We start from the raw sequence: 18080 nt of genomic DNA, 5'->3' as shown, positions 1-18080 counted from the left end.
GGACGGAATAAGACTGACTTCCACACTACAAAACTGCAATAATTTTGGGGATTTTTCAGTAGTATGAAACTCAACCACCCGTAGCGTTTTGTGACAAATGAAATACTCTCTAATCTGACAGTACTGTCAGCAATCTTTCATCTCTTTTGTGCTGCCGAGTTCATGGACAGCTCTGTCTCTGTCCTAGGGAATTTTCAGCACTGGCAGTCAATTTACGAACACGGCCAACAAGTCTATGGTACCGTATCCGTACACGGAAGAATTCAAAGACGGTTACCGCTGGACAAATTTTCGTTACCAGACTCTACGGGTAAGTGGGCATGTTGAAAACTGTGTTGGGGATCTGATAGATATACAGAACTCGAGTTCTGAATATACTTGCTATAGCAACTTGGGAGATACGTCCGTTCTATCTGGTCCGCCGAAATTTGTCTGTTTTCATAGGACCCGTCGATGTATGCACGCGCAAATGTTCATATTGTGGGTGTAGAGTTGGATATTTAACGACCTAGTAGGCGTAACATACGGGAAAACGTTTATATTATGAGTTTATGCCCACTAGGCGTAAAATTCAACTTTACGCTCGCGAAACATGAACGTTTTCCCGTACTTTATGCCTACTATGACAAAAACTACAATATCATTGGTTTTGATGCGTAGCATTTTGCTGTCGTGTCCCCGCGTCGGCACGCATTATCATGCGCGTCTTTTGCTGTCTGTAACACCGCGCTACTCCATTAATTTGCTGCTTGTGAAAATCCAGTCGAAGACGGTGGAAATTGTACTTTTCTGCAATTATCGAATCATTGCAGCGTTGACAGGTGGTTGACAGCATAGACGAGTCAAGTCTACGGTTGACAGGTGCAGAAACCGGAAATTATCCTCTAACTCCCCTAACCAAATCGATGGCACAAATATTAACGCAGTCATAATTAGCGTTTTCCTTTTACGACAATTTTCTGACACAACACGATACAAAGTGATTTCATTGACCTATTCCGTTAGATCTAGCCAATAAAATCACTTGGTGTCGCTTTGTGTTAGACCCATTACCTTCAGCATCCTCAGTCAATGATATAAGACCGTGCTAAGTAATAATTGGTCACGATTGTCACGAAGCAGTGCATGTGTGGTAGGACACGTCACTCCGCAATTTTTTTATTGCGGCTACTCCCGCTCCATGACATTAATTGTCGTTAACTATTCAGCTAGCATAGATGAATGTATATGCACGCACACGTGTTATCGTGCATACATATCCCCAGCTCATTAAGTCATATCCTTTAGTTTCGATATTTTGAAACAAAATTTGTTTGTTTTGTATGATAAAGGTTTATTACAAATTTAAAATTGAGTAACAACGATAGGGACGTAATCACATAAGGATTGAAAAAGTAGGGAATGAAAATGATCATTTAAATCTTTTTCACATTTTTGTATTAAAATGCCTCAACAGTACCGAAAATTCTTCTCTTTTGTATAGGTCAACACAGATTTTGAAAAAAGTTTTCAAATCATTTCCTGTCTACATACATATAAACGTAACAATAGTTTAAAAAAATATTGAAGCAATTAATAATTAGAGGAACGTTGAATATACTAGAGGAGAGAACCACATTATCAATATACTTCAGATGTTATAAACACGTTAGATGTATACGTATTTCTAAATGCGTCAAATTTACTCATCAATCGTCATGAACGTCGGATTTAGAGAGGTTTTTACACATAATTTTTTCACTGGTAAGTTGAAGTTTCTAGGCTTGATCTGGAATAGGAGAGATTGATATGATTAGCGGATGGTTTACGTAAATGGATCAGAGGCCAAAGCACATCATATTCCGTAAGCCTTCAAAGCATAGTGCAGAAGTCATAGCTGATATAAACGTTGTACACTAGAGATTTGCAAGACCGTATATATTGTGAATTCTGCATTTTGATTAGGACTTCGGAATGTTTATGTGTTTCGGTTCAAGTCGGAACTGAGGTACAATCTAAGGATAGTGGTCAATCGCGTGGTTAATGGGATGGCTTATAATAAAGTTGTATAGGTACTATGATTAGTTATTTCACATATTCTATAGTCCTACTGCTGTTTGCACTCATTGGGATTGGCTCCCTGGGGCAGTTTCGCACCTGGAGGGGCGTTAACATGGCCATCCTCTTCTTCCTCATCCACCTCGTCATCGTCGTCCTCTTCTTCAACCTCCTCTTCGTAATCATCTTCCTCATCCTCCAGTCCTTCGCCTGAGAATGCCGAAAGATTTGTACACAATATATTGCAAACTGTCTTTTGCTCACTTTTCTTTATCTAGTTTGAAATTTTGTTGAATACCTGTATAATACAGCACTGCTCTGGGTACAATACGCTCTCTTATGTAGTGACCAATTTCAAAATCGCTCGTCAAAAGGGCCTGAGTTTCGTCGTCGATTTCAGCTTCTGAATCTTCGGGTACTGTGATAACAAAAATGATTTTCAATTGCAAATTTTACCCAACGATTCTACCAGAAAAATATCAGATGACAGAATTCCTTACCAATTGGAGGACTAAAGAAATTGAAGAAGGAATCATTCTGTACAGTCTTTGTGACCGTGCGGACTGATCCACGAGATTTGTGTTTCTGATTTTTCTTGATCGTTTTTACAGTAACGTTCTTTCCTTTCTTCCAATCGATTACACAGCCCTGTTGAATTCCACAAATTACATTACCGAGTAGATTCTAGTCTAGGTAAAATAGGAAATACATTGACGCTGAATAGCAAAGCTAAATCTTTCGCATACAAATTCATTAAATTTTTACCTTGCATTTGTAGATTTCAGGTCCTTCAAAACTGAAAGGATCGCTCAACTCTGGGGCACATTTCATTGTATACTCCTTAGTGAGAACAGAGTTTGAGAAGTACTCATTTGGTTCAAAATGGAATTCCAGAACAAAGCCCTAAAATAAAAACATAACATTAAGGCTGTTAAGTTCATGCCAAGACTTGGATTTCAATTAGTTAGTCATGATTACATATTTATTCGTTGCTCACCATTGGGTTTGATTCTAGGAAAATAACTTTGACATCATAAAGATGTTTAAGAATGGGCTCATCATGTTCCTGAACCATTTCTGCCAGCATTCCCACGTTCTTGAATATTGTGAGCCAAAATTCTGGAATACCCTTGACGTTCTCATCTTTAGCCCTGAGGACGAATAAAGAGTTAGGTATGTGAAAAAAAAAAAAAAAAAAAAAATTTCGTCCGATATAGAGATATCATGACTTTTTAATAGCGATGTCTTAGTAAGAAACAGCCATGGGTGGAATATTAAAGATTTACTCTACTTTTTGAATATGTACAAATTTAACACAACCGATATCGCCGGTGTTATCAATTTTATTTCAAAGTATGGATCAAATTGTCACCCCCATGTATTCTGTACTCCACAAAGGCAGAAGGAATTAATAATACAGTTGGCAGTTCGGAGGTCACGAAAGATAAGTGGATCACGAGAGTGTATATTCTCTGATGATTCAAAACTATTCTTCAAGGACATGTTGTACGTGTTTGTTAACGTATTATGTTGTCCTGTTACCAGGAACCAATTGAATATAGCATAAGCAACAAAATTTTGCTTTATATTGAATTCTGATTGCATAAATGGTTGAGTTGATTTGATACGTTACATAAGCTATAATAATCAGTGAATCAAAAGCCTTGAAAGCAAAGAAACATACTCGTCTTTTTTCTCTTTAAGATCTTCAATCTTCACCTTAGTCTTCAATTCGCTACTAAGGCCTTGTTCTTCCTCGTCACTTTCCCACTCACACTCCTCTTCAGTTGGTTCATAGATGCCTGATACAATTTCTCCCCTCTTTTCGTACAAAGGTACGTACATTTTGTGGTATTTGCATTCCAGAGCATGAACTTCTTCATAGAACTTCGCCTCAATATTTGTAGCTACCAATTGTATTTTTTTTAAAGCTTTAATTCTACGTTTCACGGGAGCTGGAAGTGCCTGTTAAAAAAAGAAGATTGTCAAACACTTTTATATTTTCACACTAATAAATGAGAGCTGTTCACACGACATGTTATTGTTACTGATGTGTTGAGATATTGAGTTTGGAAACATGATGTAAAATTGATTTGAATCAAATATAATTTACGTCGTATATGTAAGATGTATGAATGATTAATTATCTCTGCATTGTTAAAAACATTTTTCTTTAGCATCTCCATCAAACCTGGATCCTTTAGTATAAGAGAACTACAAGCGAACAAAGTACCTCCAACATTTGTGCATGAATACGATCTTGTAAAGCTGCCAACAGATCGGGCCTGCGAAGGATCTGCGAGTTGATACCCGTAGGGTGATTCTCATCTTCATCCTCAACGAATTCCAAGTCACTGGCATCTCCAGCACGTTCAGGATCGGTGGTCATGGTTCTGGTGTAAAATAATAGCAAATAACAGAGTAAAAAAAAACTGTTCATCTTTCCCTCCCAATATGTCTGACGTTTGAATAGCCATGTAGGGAGAACAAAAGGTTGCCCGCGTGCGAACACGTTTAATTTGTCAAATCCGAAACTCCTAAAAGATCAGGATGCGGACTGATTTTCAAATCCTTGACTACGTGGATACTTTTAAATGTAAAAATACTTTCAATAAGCTGCTCGTACGAAAATATCGGAGATTATATTGTCAAAGTTTGAAGTAAAGTTTTATGCGCCGCGACCGAAGGTAGCGTGCACATGGAGCAAATTACAGATGTTAAATTAGCTGGATGAATCAATGATATTTCATATGTTAATTAACGAGCGCCGTCACGCGTGAAAAGTGGAGTACGTCGCGGATAATAAGCGGCGATTGAATTAATGATATATATTAAAAATTTATACCCTTGGTTGAGGATGCTCACAGTCCAAAAAAGACGGAGACGAACGAAGGAATGAACAGCGAACCGGTCCGGGTACCACCGTATAAAAAATAATCGAGTCTCGTCTCGACTCTCGAGTGGCGCGAACGTAGCCCGGAGACTCAGTGTTACCAACAGTCCGAAAGGTGCGAGATTCTCGAGATGCGTGCGATTGTTTCACGTATTCGGCTGGTATTCGGAGACGAGATAAGACCAATAACCACAATCGATATTGAAAAGTGTCGATAGCAATACAGAAATGGCTGACACCAGATATTCACTTCTGCTAGAGACGAAATAGCATCAGCACTAAATAACACAATATACAATTATGATTTGGAATAAAGTATGTTATAATTTTTTTTTTTTCATAACTCTAGAATTAGTGTCGAAAATTCACCCGTCTTTGCACGGACACAATAATGGTGAGTATTTTTTCCCCTGTTTTTTCGATGATCCTGTATTCCATGTTTGATTCAATATACATAACATAACACTTGTATTAAAATAAAACTAACTTTTATAAATTGAAAAGATTAATAATCAATTATGCAATTCATTTTCTAATCGCGGTTATATTTTTTTTTGGTAAATAAGATTTACTGTAGTCATATCAAAATATATTATTTCAGTCGCTTTCCCACATTACGTATTGTTTACGACACATAAAAACCACAACTGATCGTGAATAGCTTGGCTTGGAATTATCAGTTATGCTTGCGGTTAATATACATATCTACACACACACACACACACACACATATAAATATGTGTGTGTGTGTGTGTGTGTGTGTGTTGATATGTATGTGTGTATATATATATATATATATATATATATATATATATATATATATATATATATATGTATTTATATATATACATGCATATGTAATCGAAGTTTTCAATGAATTTAAAAAAAGCCATATCGAACATTACGTTTCCAATATCTGTATTATTCAGTACTCACTGAACGATTCTACAAAATAAATAGCTATGCTCTTGATACGCAAATTATAATTACACAAATGTCTTTCATTAAAAACTTGTGCACATGCTTCGTTAACGTTCATTGGTATGTTTCTATTATAATTCTTCTATGCTTCTTACTTTCAGCATTTGTGCAAGCCAACAATGAGGTCCAGTATCTTTTGGACAACATCCCTATATCCATGCACAAGGTAATGAGATCTGTTTTTTCATTCACTTCTTTCCTTTACTTCAAACTGCACAATCATATTATATTATCTTTCTTTTACAGGGATTCTCTAGTTCAGTTGAGGAGCATCGGTAAGTTAAGTAATTCTAATGAAGGTGGAGTTTCATATCAATTCAAGTCACATTCAATGATAACCTTTTGAACGTAAGAGATTCTTTTCATACTTCTCTTATTTTCACATCTTATTCCTGTTTCCTCTTTTTCTTCCGCAAACTATGCATGATCTCTATAATTGAGAAATTTTGTTGAAGGAATTCGATGTCAGATGACAACACAGTCGATGCAATATCATACATTCAGTTCAAACCAAGCATACTGGACTTCAAAGAAAGGTATGTAAATAATTTCCATTACGAAGCTGTTTAACAGGCAGTCAAAATTTTTTTGGAACTTGTGATATAATTATATTTTGAAATATAACTTTGAATATATCAATTTCAGACAGCTTGGTGTACCACATCAAGAAACTGTGACATTGTTCAATAGAGATTGTAATAAAACAATTCATGTCTCATCAATTTCTGGGAATACACAACACTTTCATTCGTCTTTTTTCCAGGATAAAGTGAGTCTTTAGCCTTGCATTTAATACTACTGATTTTATGGTATGTCCTAAGGAAAAGGAATATAACTGAGCGCTAACAGATTCATAAACAAATTTTATATGTTTAAAGGTAATCCCACCCCTTGGCAATACAACATTCAATGTTGTGTTCCTCGGTAGGGAAGAAGGTGAAATCGATAGCTATCTGTTCATTCATACCTCAGACGGTACTCTAAAATATCAGGTAATTGTGACAGGGGAGTAAAGTCAAAGAAGACGAGAGTTATCTTTTATTTTTACTGATCCAGATCCGAGGAATCAGCGTGAGCAGTCCATATCGATTACGACCTGTAGTGGGGATCAAGCTACCATTAAATGCCTCTTTCACACCTCTCATATATATGCATAATCCACATCCCGAGCCCATGCAGGTGATTACTATTACTCATACTTGTAATTCACTTTGTAAAAAAAAAATGTCCATAATGCAAAGTGATGCCCTTATTTTTTTTTTGTCATACTTTTCCATCCATAGGTAGTTGAAGTCTACAGTAGCGGGGGTGAATTCCAGCTCGAACTGCCATCGGGACAAGCAGAAGGGCCCCGAGAATTGTGGGAAATACCTCCTTACCAAACCAAACCTGTTATTAGATTACACTTCAATGCGTACACGGAGAAAAACCATACAGCCTATATTAGGTATGAATTATATTGCCTTTAACATATTTTCACCTTTGTATTGATTACATTTCATAAATAAATAAAAAATGTGTAACTTGTTAAGGTTCAAGGTTAATAATAGTGCCGCAGTATTGGTAGTCGCAGTTGAAGTTGAGGTGGGTAATGGAGCCGGACTTCACTGGGGTGGAAGTTCTGGAGTTTTCAATTTGGGAATGGGAGGTTCGCTCCAGCCGCCAACTCACTATCCCATAACTTTGAAAAATTCTGCTAAGAAGCCTGTAAAAGTGTTGGTTCGTTTTCACTTTCCCACTATTTTACGTAACACCATTTTTTCTTACTACTAATTTCACAAGGTTGTTTCCCTCTTTCGATCTTTTTTTTTTTTAGAATATAATAAGCACGCCCGTGTCAAAGGCATTGAGAATTAATTTTGAACCAGTTGTGGTCCCAGGTGACACAGAAGTACCAGTTACCGTTGGAACATTGATATACGATTGTAAGTAGCTAGAATATTTTGCGTTACTGTCTTTCAAAATGATTGAATTCGACACAGCTCATCATAGATATTCGTATATGTTCTAATTGTATCTGTGATTTTTTTGTAATTCAGGGAAAGTTGGATTAGATTTACAACATTTCAAAGGAAAACTAGTTGTAAAAGGCATCGGGCCTGGTGGCTTACCTCAAAAGCTGACGATACCCTGGATGGCGGAAGTCTTAATTGGCGGTCTGGAAGTAAACACATCTGTAACGCATTACTGTGCCCCCTATTCCACACATCCTCGAAACTTTACTGTTGTGAACAAGTACAAAATACCGCTAGCTATAACCAATGTGTCGCTATCGCCAGAAGCAAAAACTCTCTTCTCGGTATGGCAAACAATTACAGAATTTTAGGGCATGTGTTGTCAAGCATCTAATACTCATCCTTATATTTTTCAGATCAAAGATTTTATTCCAAAAGTACTGAGACCAAGGCAAAAGACTAGTATATTCTCATTGCAATTATCCAATGAGAAGAAGTCTGATAATTTGAAACTTGAATCCTCTATACTAATTCACTCAAATGTTTCTATAACAGAAGTACCATTGTTAAGTTATGATGGAAAAGTGAAAAAAATTATACCAGGAGAGAAAGAAAATGATAAAGGCACAATGAACTTTGGCACTGTCGGTAGCGGGACAGAAAATGAAGCTATTTTCGCATTGGAAAACCACAATCCCATTAATGTAGAACTTCATGGCTGGGGTGTGAACATGCCTGGAGCTGTGTTGGAATTAATGGGATGTCAAAAAGGACCAACTCATCTGTTCAACAAAGGCGTACGCAACATAAGCGTTTGCAGCCAAATTGGAAATGTAAGCAGGAAAAGAAATCACGAATGCTCATTAAATGATGAGAATAATTTTAATCATATTTCAATGTTAAAAATATTTTACAATCAATAGGTAATATTATATTTATTGACTTTCAGCAAAGCATAAAACCAGGATATTTAGCAGTATTTAAAATTAAAGTAAAAACTGCTGCCGTTGAGGAAGATACAATAGTAGGAGAAGTTTTTGTTAGAACAACCTATGAACGCCTCACTGTACCTGTCTTCATGCGTGTTGCTCATGGGCGTATTTTTGTAAAGAAACTCACGTTCACGGATTGTTTTCCAGTTAGTCAATTTATGCTCAGTAGTTTGTGTTAATGTTTTTGTCAGCAAAAACAAAAAACGGTGTGAAAAATCATGAATTTTCAGGGATCCGTTTGCATCCACCAAGTGAAAGTGCACTCAACATTTGCAAGGCCGATGGAAGTTACGTCAGTTGCACCATTCCACAAGGATGACAGATTAAAATATGTTCCACAGGATGAGGCACCTTTGCCTGTTATATCTAAAGGCGATAATTACATTGGATCCATCACATTTGACTCATCAATTGCTTGCAAGCATCATTGCTACTTGGGATTGTCTCTTAACGCAAGCGGTACTTCTACATACATTTAACTCTGATTTCCAAGAGAGTGGATAACTATAGTATTGTATTAACTTTCAGCTGGTGCTCAGTGGCTAAATACCTTGAGCCTTCCATCACATACACGTGATTCGGATTTAAACTTATTAAACACACGTTATACACGTTATCTAAACTCGACGGGTGGGGGATCTTGGGAAAATATTACCATGCGTTTGGACACTACAGAAGTAAGAGGTCACAGATTTAGTGTAAATATAAAACATTATTGGCCAAGTCTTCTGGGTAACATTGGTATCTCAAAGAACAAGAGTTCTCTAACGTTTTCACTTACGCAAGTGGGCAACACCTCCTACAAAACGATCAAAATTGATAATCCTAGTTCTAGTCCGTTGCTTGTGCAGCTGGTGCTAGATTGGAGTTACCCACAAGGGATGCGACTCTATCATTCCTTACCTAACAAGTAAGTTTACATAACACGTTTGTTGGAATTATAAAAAAATCTTTTTCTTGAACATCAATTTTTAACAGTCAACTATTATTAATTACAGTTTTCTATTTACTATTCAATGTTTTTCATTTGACAGGTTTAAGCCGATCTGTTTAGAATGCCCGATGACGATTCCCAGCGAGTTTAAATTGGAAGATAATTCTGAGGAGAGAGAACGATTCGAAAAACATTGGAATGTCATAGCACCAGCTCAATCTCTGCCACTTTATCTCGGTCCACGTGAATCTAAATCAATACGTATATCCTACACTCCCTTGTCGGCCAGTTCGTCATCAGCGCTTTTATACATCAGGTCAATTTTTACTTCTGTTGTCATTACATGTAATGTACAATATACAGTATATTAGATAGGTATATGTGTGTATACATCTATGTGTATATACTCCTGTATGTTGAATAAGTATAACATATGTAGTTCTTTTTTTAACACAATTTACGTGTGTGTGTTTCAGAAATAATATGACGATACTGGAAGTGTTGCGACTAGTTGGGCGTGGAGCACATGCACAATTCAAGTTTGGTAATCGTAAGCCGGGATCGAATACACCACTTCTTTTTGAGCTTGCTGACAAGCACCTCAAGGACTGCGAGCGTAAGAAAACACAATTTGAAACTTGTGTACTCTTCAATCTTACTTATGTTTTTAAGTTTATTTATTTATTATATTTATATGGGCGTATACCCTTTGAACAAAGCTTACAAAAATTCAGGTAGCAGAATACAGAAAAGTAGAATAATAGGATTACAGATATTCAAAACAGGCATCCATGACAAATTTTTTAAAGCAGAAGATAGACGTGTTCTCCAGATCAATCCACGTGCTATTCCTATTATCTAAAATGCTTAGTTGCGCCGAGATGGACTTAGCCAGGTAGGTGTTAGAGAAAATTGCCACCTGGAAAATGATGTCGTTTCTCCTAGCTGATGCGTGTGGGTGAAAGTGAAACATCTTGAGGACAGGAGGAGAATCGTTGAAGTTCTTAAAAACTTTGTATACGAATAGTAGGTCTTGGTAGTCTCTATAGGAAAAGAAGCTGGGGAGATTTAAATTTTTGCTAATCTCAAAATAGTCGTGGTTGAAGCGTTTCATAGGATGATTAATTTTGTACAAAGCATACCTGAGGAGCCTGTGCTGCCCCACCTCTAGGCAGTAAACATTACCTTTACTGAAGGGGCGCCAGAGGGAAGAAGTACAGGACAGGATGGGACGAATTAACGTGAAGTATAGCATATTCAGAGTAGATGGGGACTTACAATCTTTGGAGGAAATGTGTTCATTAAAAATTAACTTTGAGTCAAGCAAAACCCCTAGGTCGTTGACTCAATCGGACTCTTGCAAGCATACATCTCATATTGCATAGTGGCAATGAACGTTTTCCCTACCGCTACTGAAAGAAAAGTCAAAGCTCTTATTCACATTCAATTGAAGACCATTTAGATCGCACCAGGCCACAACGTTAGATAGGTCTGTAGAAAAATTTCTTCGATATGTAGGTCTTCTTATTAAAAACATCGAAATTATCAGTCAACGTTTCGACCCTAGGATGTGGGTCATCTTCAGGACAAGTTTATTGCATCTAGTACAAATTTAATGTAAATTTAAAATATGAAACAACTTAAACTGAAGAAAGAAAGAGAAGTCTTCACCGGAAAGATACTTGCCTTTTTGGTTTTTTTGGTTGGTTGAAAATTTGTACTGGATACAATAAACTTGTTCTGAAGATGACCCACAACTTAGGGTCGAAACGTTGACTGATAATTTCGATGTTTTTAATAAGAAGACCTACATATCCAAGAAATTTTTCTACATCATACGGGAGGTCAAGAACTGATTTACTTAACAGTTAGATAGGTCTGTTTGAAGATCGGACATGTTACTTGGATTTCGAATAGGCTTGAAGAATTTCTGATCCTCAGCAAACAGCACAAAGTTGGTACTACCGATCGTTATTATTATTAATATTATTTTTTTATTTGTGCATCGGTTAGTTGTAACGTTATTCCAATTGTCTTCCTAATCAGTTTTGCTTATTGAAGTGCTCTTAATGTAATCTGTTACAGGTGAAAGGTTGAGACAAAGCCCAATACCCAACCTTACAGTGAAACGATCTTTCACTGCAAGAAACACCGGTGAACTGCCAATTGATATTCACGGATTTTACATCAGTGGGTTATATTGCGAAGGATACGGATTCAAAGTATTAAACTGTGCGGCTTTCAAGTTGAATCCAAATGCAACAAAAAAAATTGAAATAGCTTTCACGCCTGACTTTACACTCTCACGTATCGAAAGAGAGTTACTCATATTAACGAGTTTAGGAACAGACAATGTCCAGGTAGAGGGTGTCAATGAAAGTGGGCTGGCTAGGCTTTCTTTGTTAACTACTGTTCCTGCTCATACTTTAGAAGCCTGTGCGGCTGTCATAACTAGACCTTCTTGGGAGCAGCCTGTACAACTCGCTGCAATTTGCCTTTCTACCATATTGCTAATATGTATCCTTGCTATTTCGTTTCTTGAAGCGGATAGAATTCTGCGTGGGGCATTGGTTAATCTATCTAAAGGGGGTCCTATACAGCCACCTCTGGATCTTAGATTATTAGCAAATGTTTCAATCGCATCCACACAGAGTAATGCTCTTGGGAAAGAAAAGGTGACTAGCGATGAGCGGAACAGACAAAGTAAAAAAGACGACGTCTCGCCAGACTGGTCAATTATGAACGTGAAGAAAACCAAGGAGAAAGATACACAACGTGGAATAAAAATTCCAGACTGGACACCAGATGAAGAACGACGATTCAAAATGGATACTGAATCAAAGGAAATATCGGCAGCCAAGAAATTGGAAGATCCATCAGTTACAGAAAATGCCAATAGTAATAGCAATAACACAGCTCCTCTGGGAACTAAGAAAAGGAATAATAAGAAACAAAATAACAACCTAGAAACGGTGCTGGTAGAGACTCTGGCACCACTCTTGACGCCTATACCGGACAGCCAGATTATACCAGAAAAAAAGAATTCAGTCGGTGGTTTACTGAAATCAAGTCCTACTACAACCAAAAAGGGCAAATTGGCTCCGAATACCAACACAGTTACACATGCTACTGTTAAAGAAGAAGTAAAGACAGTTGAAAACGAAGTGCAAGCAGAAAATACAATGCAAATTTCGATTAACATTAGAGAAAGTAAATCAGAGTTAAAAAAGAAGCAAGAAATCAACAGTAGTGGCAGACATGTTCAGGCTAACAATCATTATAAAAAATACGAGGCTTCGAATAGCCAAAAAGTCAATCAGTTTTCTGAAGAGGAGACGTCATCTACTACGACAGAAAGTTCCGTTCACGAGGATACAGTTCCGTATAAGGTCATATTTTGTTTCCATTCCCTTGTATTTCATTACTATGCTAGATATAATATTGTAAAAAATACTTTTGATTCACAGGATTGCGATCGTACATATGTTAAACCAGAGAAACTTCAAAGAAAACCTTTGGTCAAAAAAGGAAAACCACAAACCATACCAGCTGGACCATCTATAGATTATAGAGATAATTACGAAGGAGATTGTGATGATGATGATTACGATAAAGAAAAACAGGACAATCCAAATCGGTGGAAGACTAGTACGACTCGTTCAAATACAAAGCACCATCATCACCCTGCCCGATGTAACACCGAGTCATCCTTCAAACTAACTCGTCCAAGCAAAAATACGCCCCGGAAAGAAAAAGCTACTCAGAAACGCCGTGGTACTGACAAGACTCATCCAAAGTGTATGTAAATGAAGATACGATTTCAGCAATGACAATCTAGAACGTGATTGTGAGTTTGAAATGTTTTTATGTTTTCAGCGAATTCATTGAGAGCGACTTTATCCCAAAGGGACGAGAGTAGACCTGTCCCACCTGCAATCCCATCTCCACTCCCACCACCACCATCTTGCTGGGGTGAAAACAGAGCTAAATTTAGCGATGTTGTCGCTAGGAACCAAGACAGCATTTCGATCTTTGCCAATGCTAATAGTATGACAAAAATTTATTCAAAGTCACTTGAAATACCTACCCCCTGTAACCCACAGACTAAGATAGCGAATAATAATCCGACGCAAATTGAGGAAGCACGTTGTAGCCCTGTTGAGCTCAAGATAAATCCTAAATTTGGTGCTGCAGATCGATCGTGCAAAGGTGACAAGTCCCCTGATCAAGAACTTTTATCGATGCAGCCAAACAGCTGCCATTCTAATAGTTTCTTCATGAACACATTTACAGAGCCACCTGTAAGTTATAAAATGATTATTGTCATGATTTTCCATCTACCGTCGTTCTGTTACAATTGAAACCGAATTACTTGTAGTTTGAACCAGAATTGGTGCCATATGAATTACCAGAAACTGACGAACCTCTGGTCGAACTTGAAAGTCTCGAAGCAGGATCAAGCTGTGGATTATGGGATGATGGCGGTGCAATAACAAATTCAAAGCCAGGAGAGAAAACCTCAAACTTGTCCGATGCATTGAAGGGTAAATCATTTTTATTGCAATAAAATGGTGAAGTTATTGATAAATACAGTTCCGAATGTAGTAGATATCGTCTGTTATTTTGCAACTTTGCCAACCTATCTGGTCTCAATATTCAAATTTCTGGCTTTCAGACAATTGGGTTATGGTAGAAACAAATTGGGAACCACTTTACACACGAGGAGCAGTTGGTGAAGAGCGAAGTGGAGTTTGGGGCGTTAATACAGGAGGTGTGTGGGCAGCTGCACCATGGGGAGCTCCGACACCTCCAGCAAACACGCTGCAGCCCTCTACAACATTGCAAGAAATAAAACAGAATATTCCGGTAAATAATTTACAGATATACAACTCTTTGAAAAAAAAATTCTCGGTCCTACGAATTTTCTTCTGAAAAAAATTGATGTGTACTTATAGTGTCCCCCTTGTTTTATCGCTTTCCAGGATCGCTCTGGTTTTGATCCATTCCGATCTCTCAGCACGATTTGGACACCATCGTCAACAGATCCATGGAAATCAAATCTTCAAAAGTAAATGTTAATGGTTACATTTTGTTTCCATATTGTTTTCTAACAAGTTATGCATTCGTAATGTTAATCGTACCCGTAAATCCACACTTTTTTAAATAATATATTTTCAGACAAAATAGGCAATTCTCATAATCTCCTTTCTTTTAATTATTCATTTTATTTTATCAGTCGGCTTTCTATTACCGTATTCTTCCGAGTACAAGGCGACCTCGCATATAGTACTGAGACAGTATTTCAGGATGTTTTTCTTAGTTACCAACCGCATATAAGACGGGTCCGCGTAAAAACCCAGAACGATTTGGCAAGTGCTGTCAATGACAAAAAACTTCGGCTTATATTCGGAACAATAGGTTATTTGTTACAACTGATCATCGAACATATGTATATTCAGAACGGTGGGGTGACAGAAATTCATTGCTGATAAATAATGTGAATTGTTGATGTTTTTACAAAAGGGAAGCATTCTTTTTAACATTGCGGCAGATCGGTACAAAATATGATTGCAAAAACGATGTGATTATGACATAATTTCTTTATTAGTTAGTTCGTTAATAAAACATTTACAATGAAAATGCTACAAACTGCTATTGACGCTTTTAACAACTTATCAAGTTGTGTAGTTTGTCAGTAGAGAACTCGATATAACTTGTACTGTTCACCTACAATATCACTACTATACGATATGACAATATGTAACAAGGATTCACCGTCATTCGGAAAACGTGGTCAATTATTTGAAAAGTATCATTGGTCAATATGTCCAATATTTTTTTTCCTGATTGTTATTTTGCATGTATATGAAAACTATTAATTTTTTTTTCTTTTAAAATTGCTTTGCCATTGTACTCTGAAATACCGTGGTTATGATTAGAACAGCGCAATCTTGATTATTGTTAGCGACCATACAATTTCATTACTCAATTGTTCAGGATAGATTTTAACAACATAACTATAATTTACAAGATGAGTAAGACCCACAGTATCTAAATGATAAAAGTTCACAAAGCATACCTACGTAAATTCAATTCAGTAGTGATCATTTTTAGTTTATCAAGCCTAAATCACCTAACAATAATCACCTAATAACACCTGAATAATATATCTGTGATAGATGACTGCGTTAGCTGTAAATACATATATTATTTGGACATCCGAATGTTATTGTGTTACTTAGGTAAATGTATGTGTTGAATTTTTTTTCCCTTCATAGTCACTAGCATATTATCATAGTTGTACATAGTCTACCAGCGCAACAAACAATAGTTATAAACAGCCGTGTGAATATTTTGTTTCAAATTCATTTAGTTGCAAAGCGAATAACTCAATAGCCAGTTTGATATACGGATATGTAGCATCAACAACAAAACTTTTTTCTTTTACCTTTAGCTCTTACCATTACTGTAAATGTTTTATCTTGGCCAAATATGTATTTACTTAACAAATGCGCGTATCACACACAGGTCCTTTCTATTGTAACATTTTTGTAAGACTTTTCGTCTTTGTTTTTGAATAAAAAGAAGCTACAAAGATTCAGTTGTACTTTACATGCACTACAATCTTTTCTATTTCCAAACTTATCCGGTTACCAGAGACCAATCGTTGAGTAAAAATGCGCCGTTTTATTTTCGATGTGTCGTTGCCAATAAATATAAATTTATCAAATACAGCTGAACAACTGGAGTGACAATATTAATCTTTATTCGAGAGATTAAGATATAAATGTATAAATATAATTTTGTAAAGCGGTACCAAATATGTATGCGCACAGGATATTATTGTTTATAGTTTGAACAAGATGCTTAAAAGATGCACGCAATTAGATACACAGAGACAGTAATTGTAGTACAGTTGCAATGATCACAGCATTGTCAGTTTACAACCAGGTACTGAGGTCCTAGGAATAGCACAAGACTTAGCTTGCTGTATTCTCCTCAGCAGCATCTGAAAAATTTCAATCAACCTGATTACCATTTGATGAAATCCACTAAGATGGGCACAGAATAGGTAAGTAATGGTACCATATTGTCTTCTTCGATTTTTTTCTGCTGTCTTTTTCTATTGATTGCAGAGCTACTAGTTCTTGGGGGTCCTGAGATTGGCTTTACAGTTTTACCCTGCGGTTTTTGATGGGACATTATCTTCCTGAGTAGCAGTTGGTTTTCTCTCTCAATTTTTCGCAAATCTTCGTTCGTGAAGCTCATGTTTCTTCTCCCACAGCGTATCAATTGTCTTCTTTGCTGCTCTAAAATGACTGTGCCTTCGCCTTTGCCCAGGTATGTCATTTCGCTTTCCGACAAAGACAAATCCTCATCTTCTTTTCCATCTCTATGCCAATCTCCGCCGTTCCTCGTCCTAATAACATCTACATTTCTTTTAATATAGTTGACATCCATTGAATGCAAAAGCGACGAGCAACCGCTCATCGATGAATGTGGTGTAACATTTGTAACTTCAGATTCTTTGCAGGAAATATCCGAACAAAATGAGTCCACGTCGTACTCGGATTTGTCATCGCTTTCCATTTCCTCTCCATTAAGACTGTCTTCTGGTTTATAAATGTTCAAAGCTGCTACATTTTCAGTTTTGTTGCTAGCTCCGGAAATTTCATCCTCAGTTTCCTCATAATTTCCAGCTATTTGGCAGTCTTTGTTTGCGATAGATACTGATGCGGACAACTTGTGGTTTGCTTGCTCTCGAACTTGGGTGATACCAGTTATCATCAATTTCTCCGATGCTGTTACTTTAGATTTGGCCATAATGGCATCTGGTAAAAATAAATTAATATGGAAATGATTACAGAAGTTGGTGATTGCTGTAAAAGCAAATGCTTCGAATACACAAAATAAATATTACTCTCTTAAGTTAGAAATATAGTAGTAGGCTTCGTCACCATGGCAACCGATTGGTGACTCCTCTGGCTGATTTCACTGAACTAACGATTAGTGAAATAGTTTTGTTTGTAAAAGTGTGGGGAAAAGGTGACGATTGACAAAAGTGCTCCATCAAAATTTGAGAATTCGAAGTGACTTGGAGCAGCTTTGAGTAGAGGATTGTAGTGCGTCGGAACCATTCCATTATTCATATCGCCGCCGAATATTTCTGGTCCTCATTGGTCCCTCATTTGCAAGCCCGTCACGACGTCCTGCACGAGCACCCACGAGTATGTAACATTATGCTGAAAACATTTGGTGGAGAGTTTGGTGCAATATGAAACAGGTTT

General features: G+C 37.0%; 3 protein-coding genes across 8 annotated transcripts; 1 reads left to right on the top strand and 2 right to left on the bottom strand.

Moving 5' to 3' along the window:
- Nucleotides 1–1420: 1420 nt before the first annotated feature.
- On the bottom strand, nucleotides 1421–5027 carry LOC107222631 (nucleosome assembly protein 1-like 1). 2 transcript variants are annotated; one of them, XM_015662067.2, is made up of 9 exons: nucleotides 4883–5027; nucleotides 4271–4430; nucleotides 3722–4002; nucleotides 3035–3188; nucleotides 2803–2940; nucleotides 2538–2685; nucleotides 2336–2455; nucleotides 2137–2247; nucleotides 1421–1768 (listed from the first exon to the last, which is right to left on the bottom strand). In XM_015662067.2, exons 2-9 carry the CDS (start codon nucleotides 4424–4426, stop codon nucleotides 1758–1760), a joined length of 1119 nt encoding a protein of 372 aa, XP_015517553.1. In that variant the 5' UTR covers nucleotides 4427–4430; nucleotides 4883–5027; the 3' UTR covers nucleotides 1421–1757. The 2 variants fall into 2 exon arrangements, with proteins under 2 accessions (XP_015517553.1, XP_015517552.1); XM_015662066.2 differs by having other exon boundaries at nucleotides 1421–2247.
- Nucleotides 5028–5086: 59 nt separating this feature from the next.
- On the top strand, nucleotides 5087–16404 carry LOC107222630 (transmembrane protein 131). 3 transcript variants are annotated; one of them, XM_046743682.1, is made up of 24 exons: nucleotides 5087–5324; nucleotides 6013–6077; nucleotides 6158–6186; nucleotides 6367–6447; nucleotides 6557–6680; nucleotides 6790–6903; nucleotides 6968–7090; nucleotides 7195–7358; nucleotides 7444–7630; nucleotides 7728–7836; nucleotides 7951–8210; nucleotides 8283–8699; nucleotides 8816–9004; nucleotides 9089–9317; nucleotides 9387–9768; nucleotides 9893–10108; nucleotides 10269–10408; nucleotides 11878–13181; nucleotides 13260–13590; nucleotides 13669–13839; nucleotides 13987–14093; nucleotides 14171–14336; nucleotides 14468–14658; nucleotides 14775–16404. In XM_046743682.1, the coding sequence occupies exons 1-24, from the start codon at nucleotides 5231–5233 to the stop codon at nucleotides 14862–14864; spliced, it is 5283 nt and encodes a 1760-aa protein (XP_046599638.1). In that variant the 5' UTR covers nucleotides 5087–5230; the 3' UTR covers nucleotides 14865–16404. The 3 variants fall into 3 exon arrangements, with proteins under 3 accessions (XP_046599638.1, XP_015517550.1, XP_046599639.1); XM_015662064.2 differs by having other exon boundaries at nucleotides 13669–14093; XM_046743683.1 differs by lacking the exon at nucleotides 8816–9004 and having other exon boundaries at nucleotides 13669–14093.
- On the bottom strand, nucleotides 16071–18076 carry LOC107222624 (cilia- and flagella-associated protein 97-like). Of its 3 annotated transcripts, none has more exons than XM_046743693.1 (3): nucleotides 17751–18072; nucleotides 16879–17624; nucleotides 16071–16801 (listed from the first exon to the last, which is right to left on the bottom strand). In XM_046743693.1, exons 2-3 carry the CDS (start codon nucleotides 17614–17616, stop codon nucleotides 16718–16720), a joined length of 822 nt encoding a protein of 273 aa, XP_046599649.1. In that variant the 5' UTR covers nucleotides 17617–17624; nucleotides 17751–18072; the 3' UTR covers nucleotides 16071–16717. The 3 variants fall into 3 exon arrangements, with proteins under 3 accessions (XP_046599649.1, XP_015517543.1, XP_046599650.1); XM_015662057.2 differs by having other exon boundaries at nucleotides 17714–18070; XM_046743694.1 differs by having other exon boundaries at nucleotides 16692–16820; nucleotides 17714–18076.
- Between the last annotated feature and the right edge of the window lie 4 nt (nucleotides 18077–18080).

This window comes from Neodiprion lecontei, chromosome 6 (assembly GCF_021901455.1).
Source record: "Neodiprion lecontei isolate iyNeoLeco1 chromosome 6, iyNeoLeco1.1, whole genome shotgun sequence".
In the NCBI taxonomy this organism is placed as follows: domain Eukaryota; kingdom Metazoa; phylum Arthropoda; class Insecta; order Hymenoptera; family Diprionidae; genus Neodiprion; species Neodiprion lecontei.
This window is presented reverse-complemented; position numbering and strand designations above follow the sequence as displayed.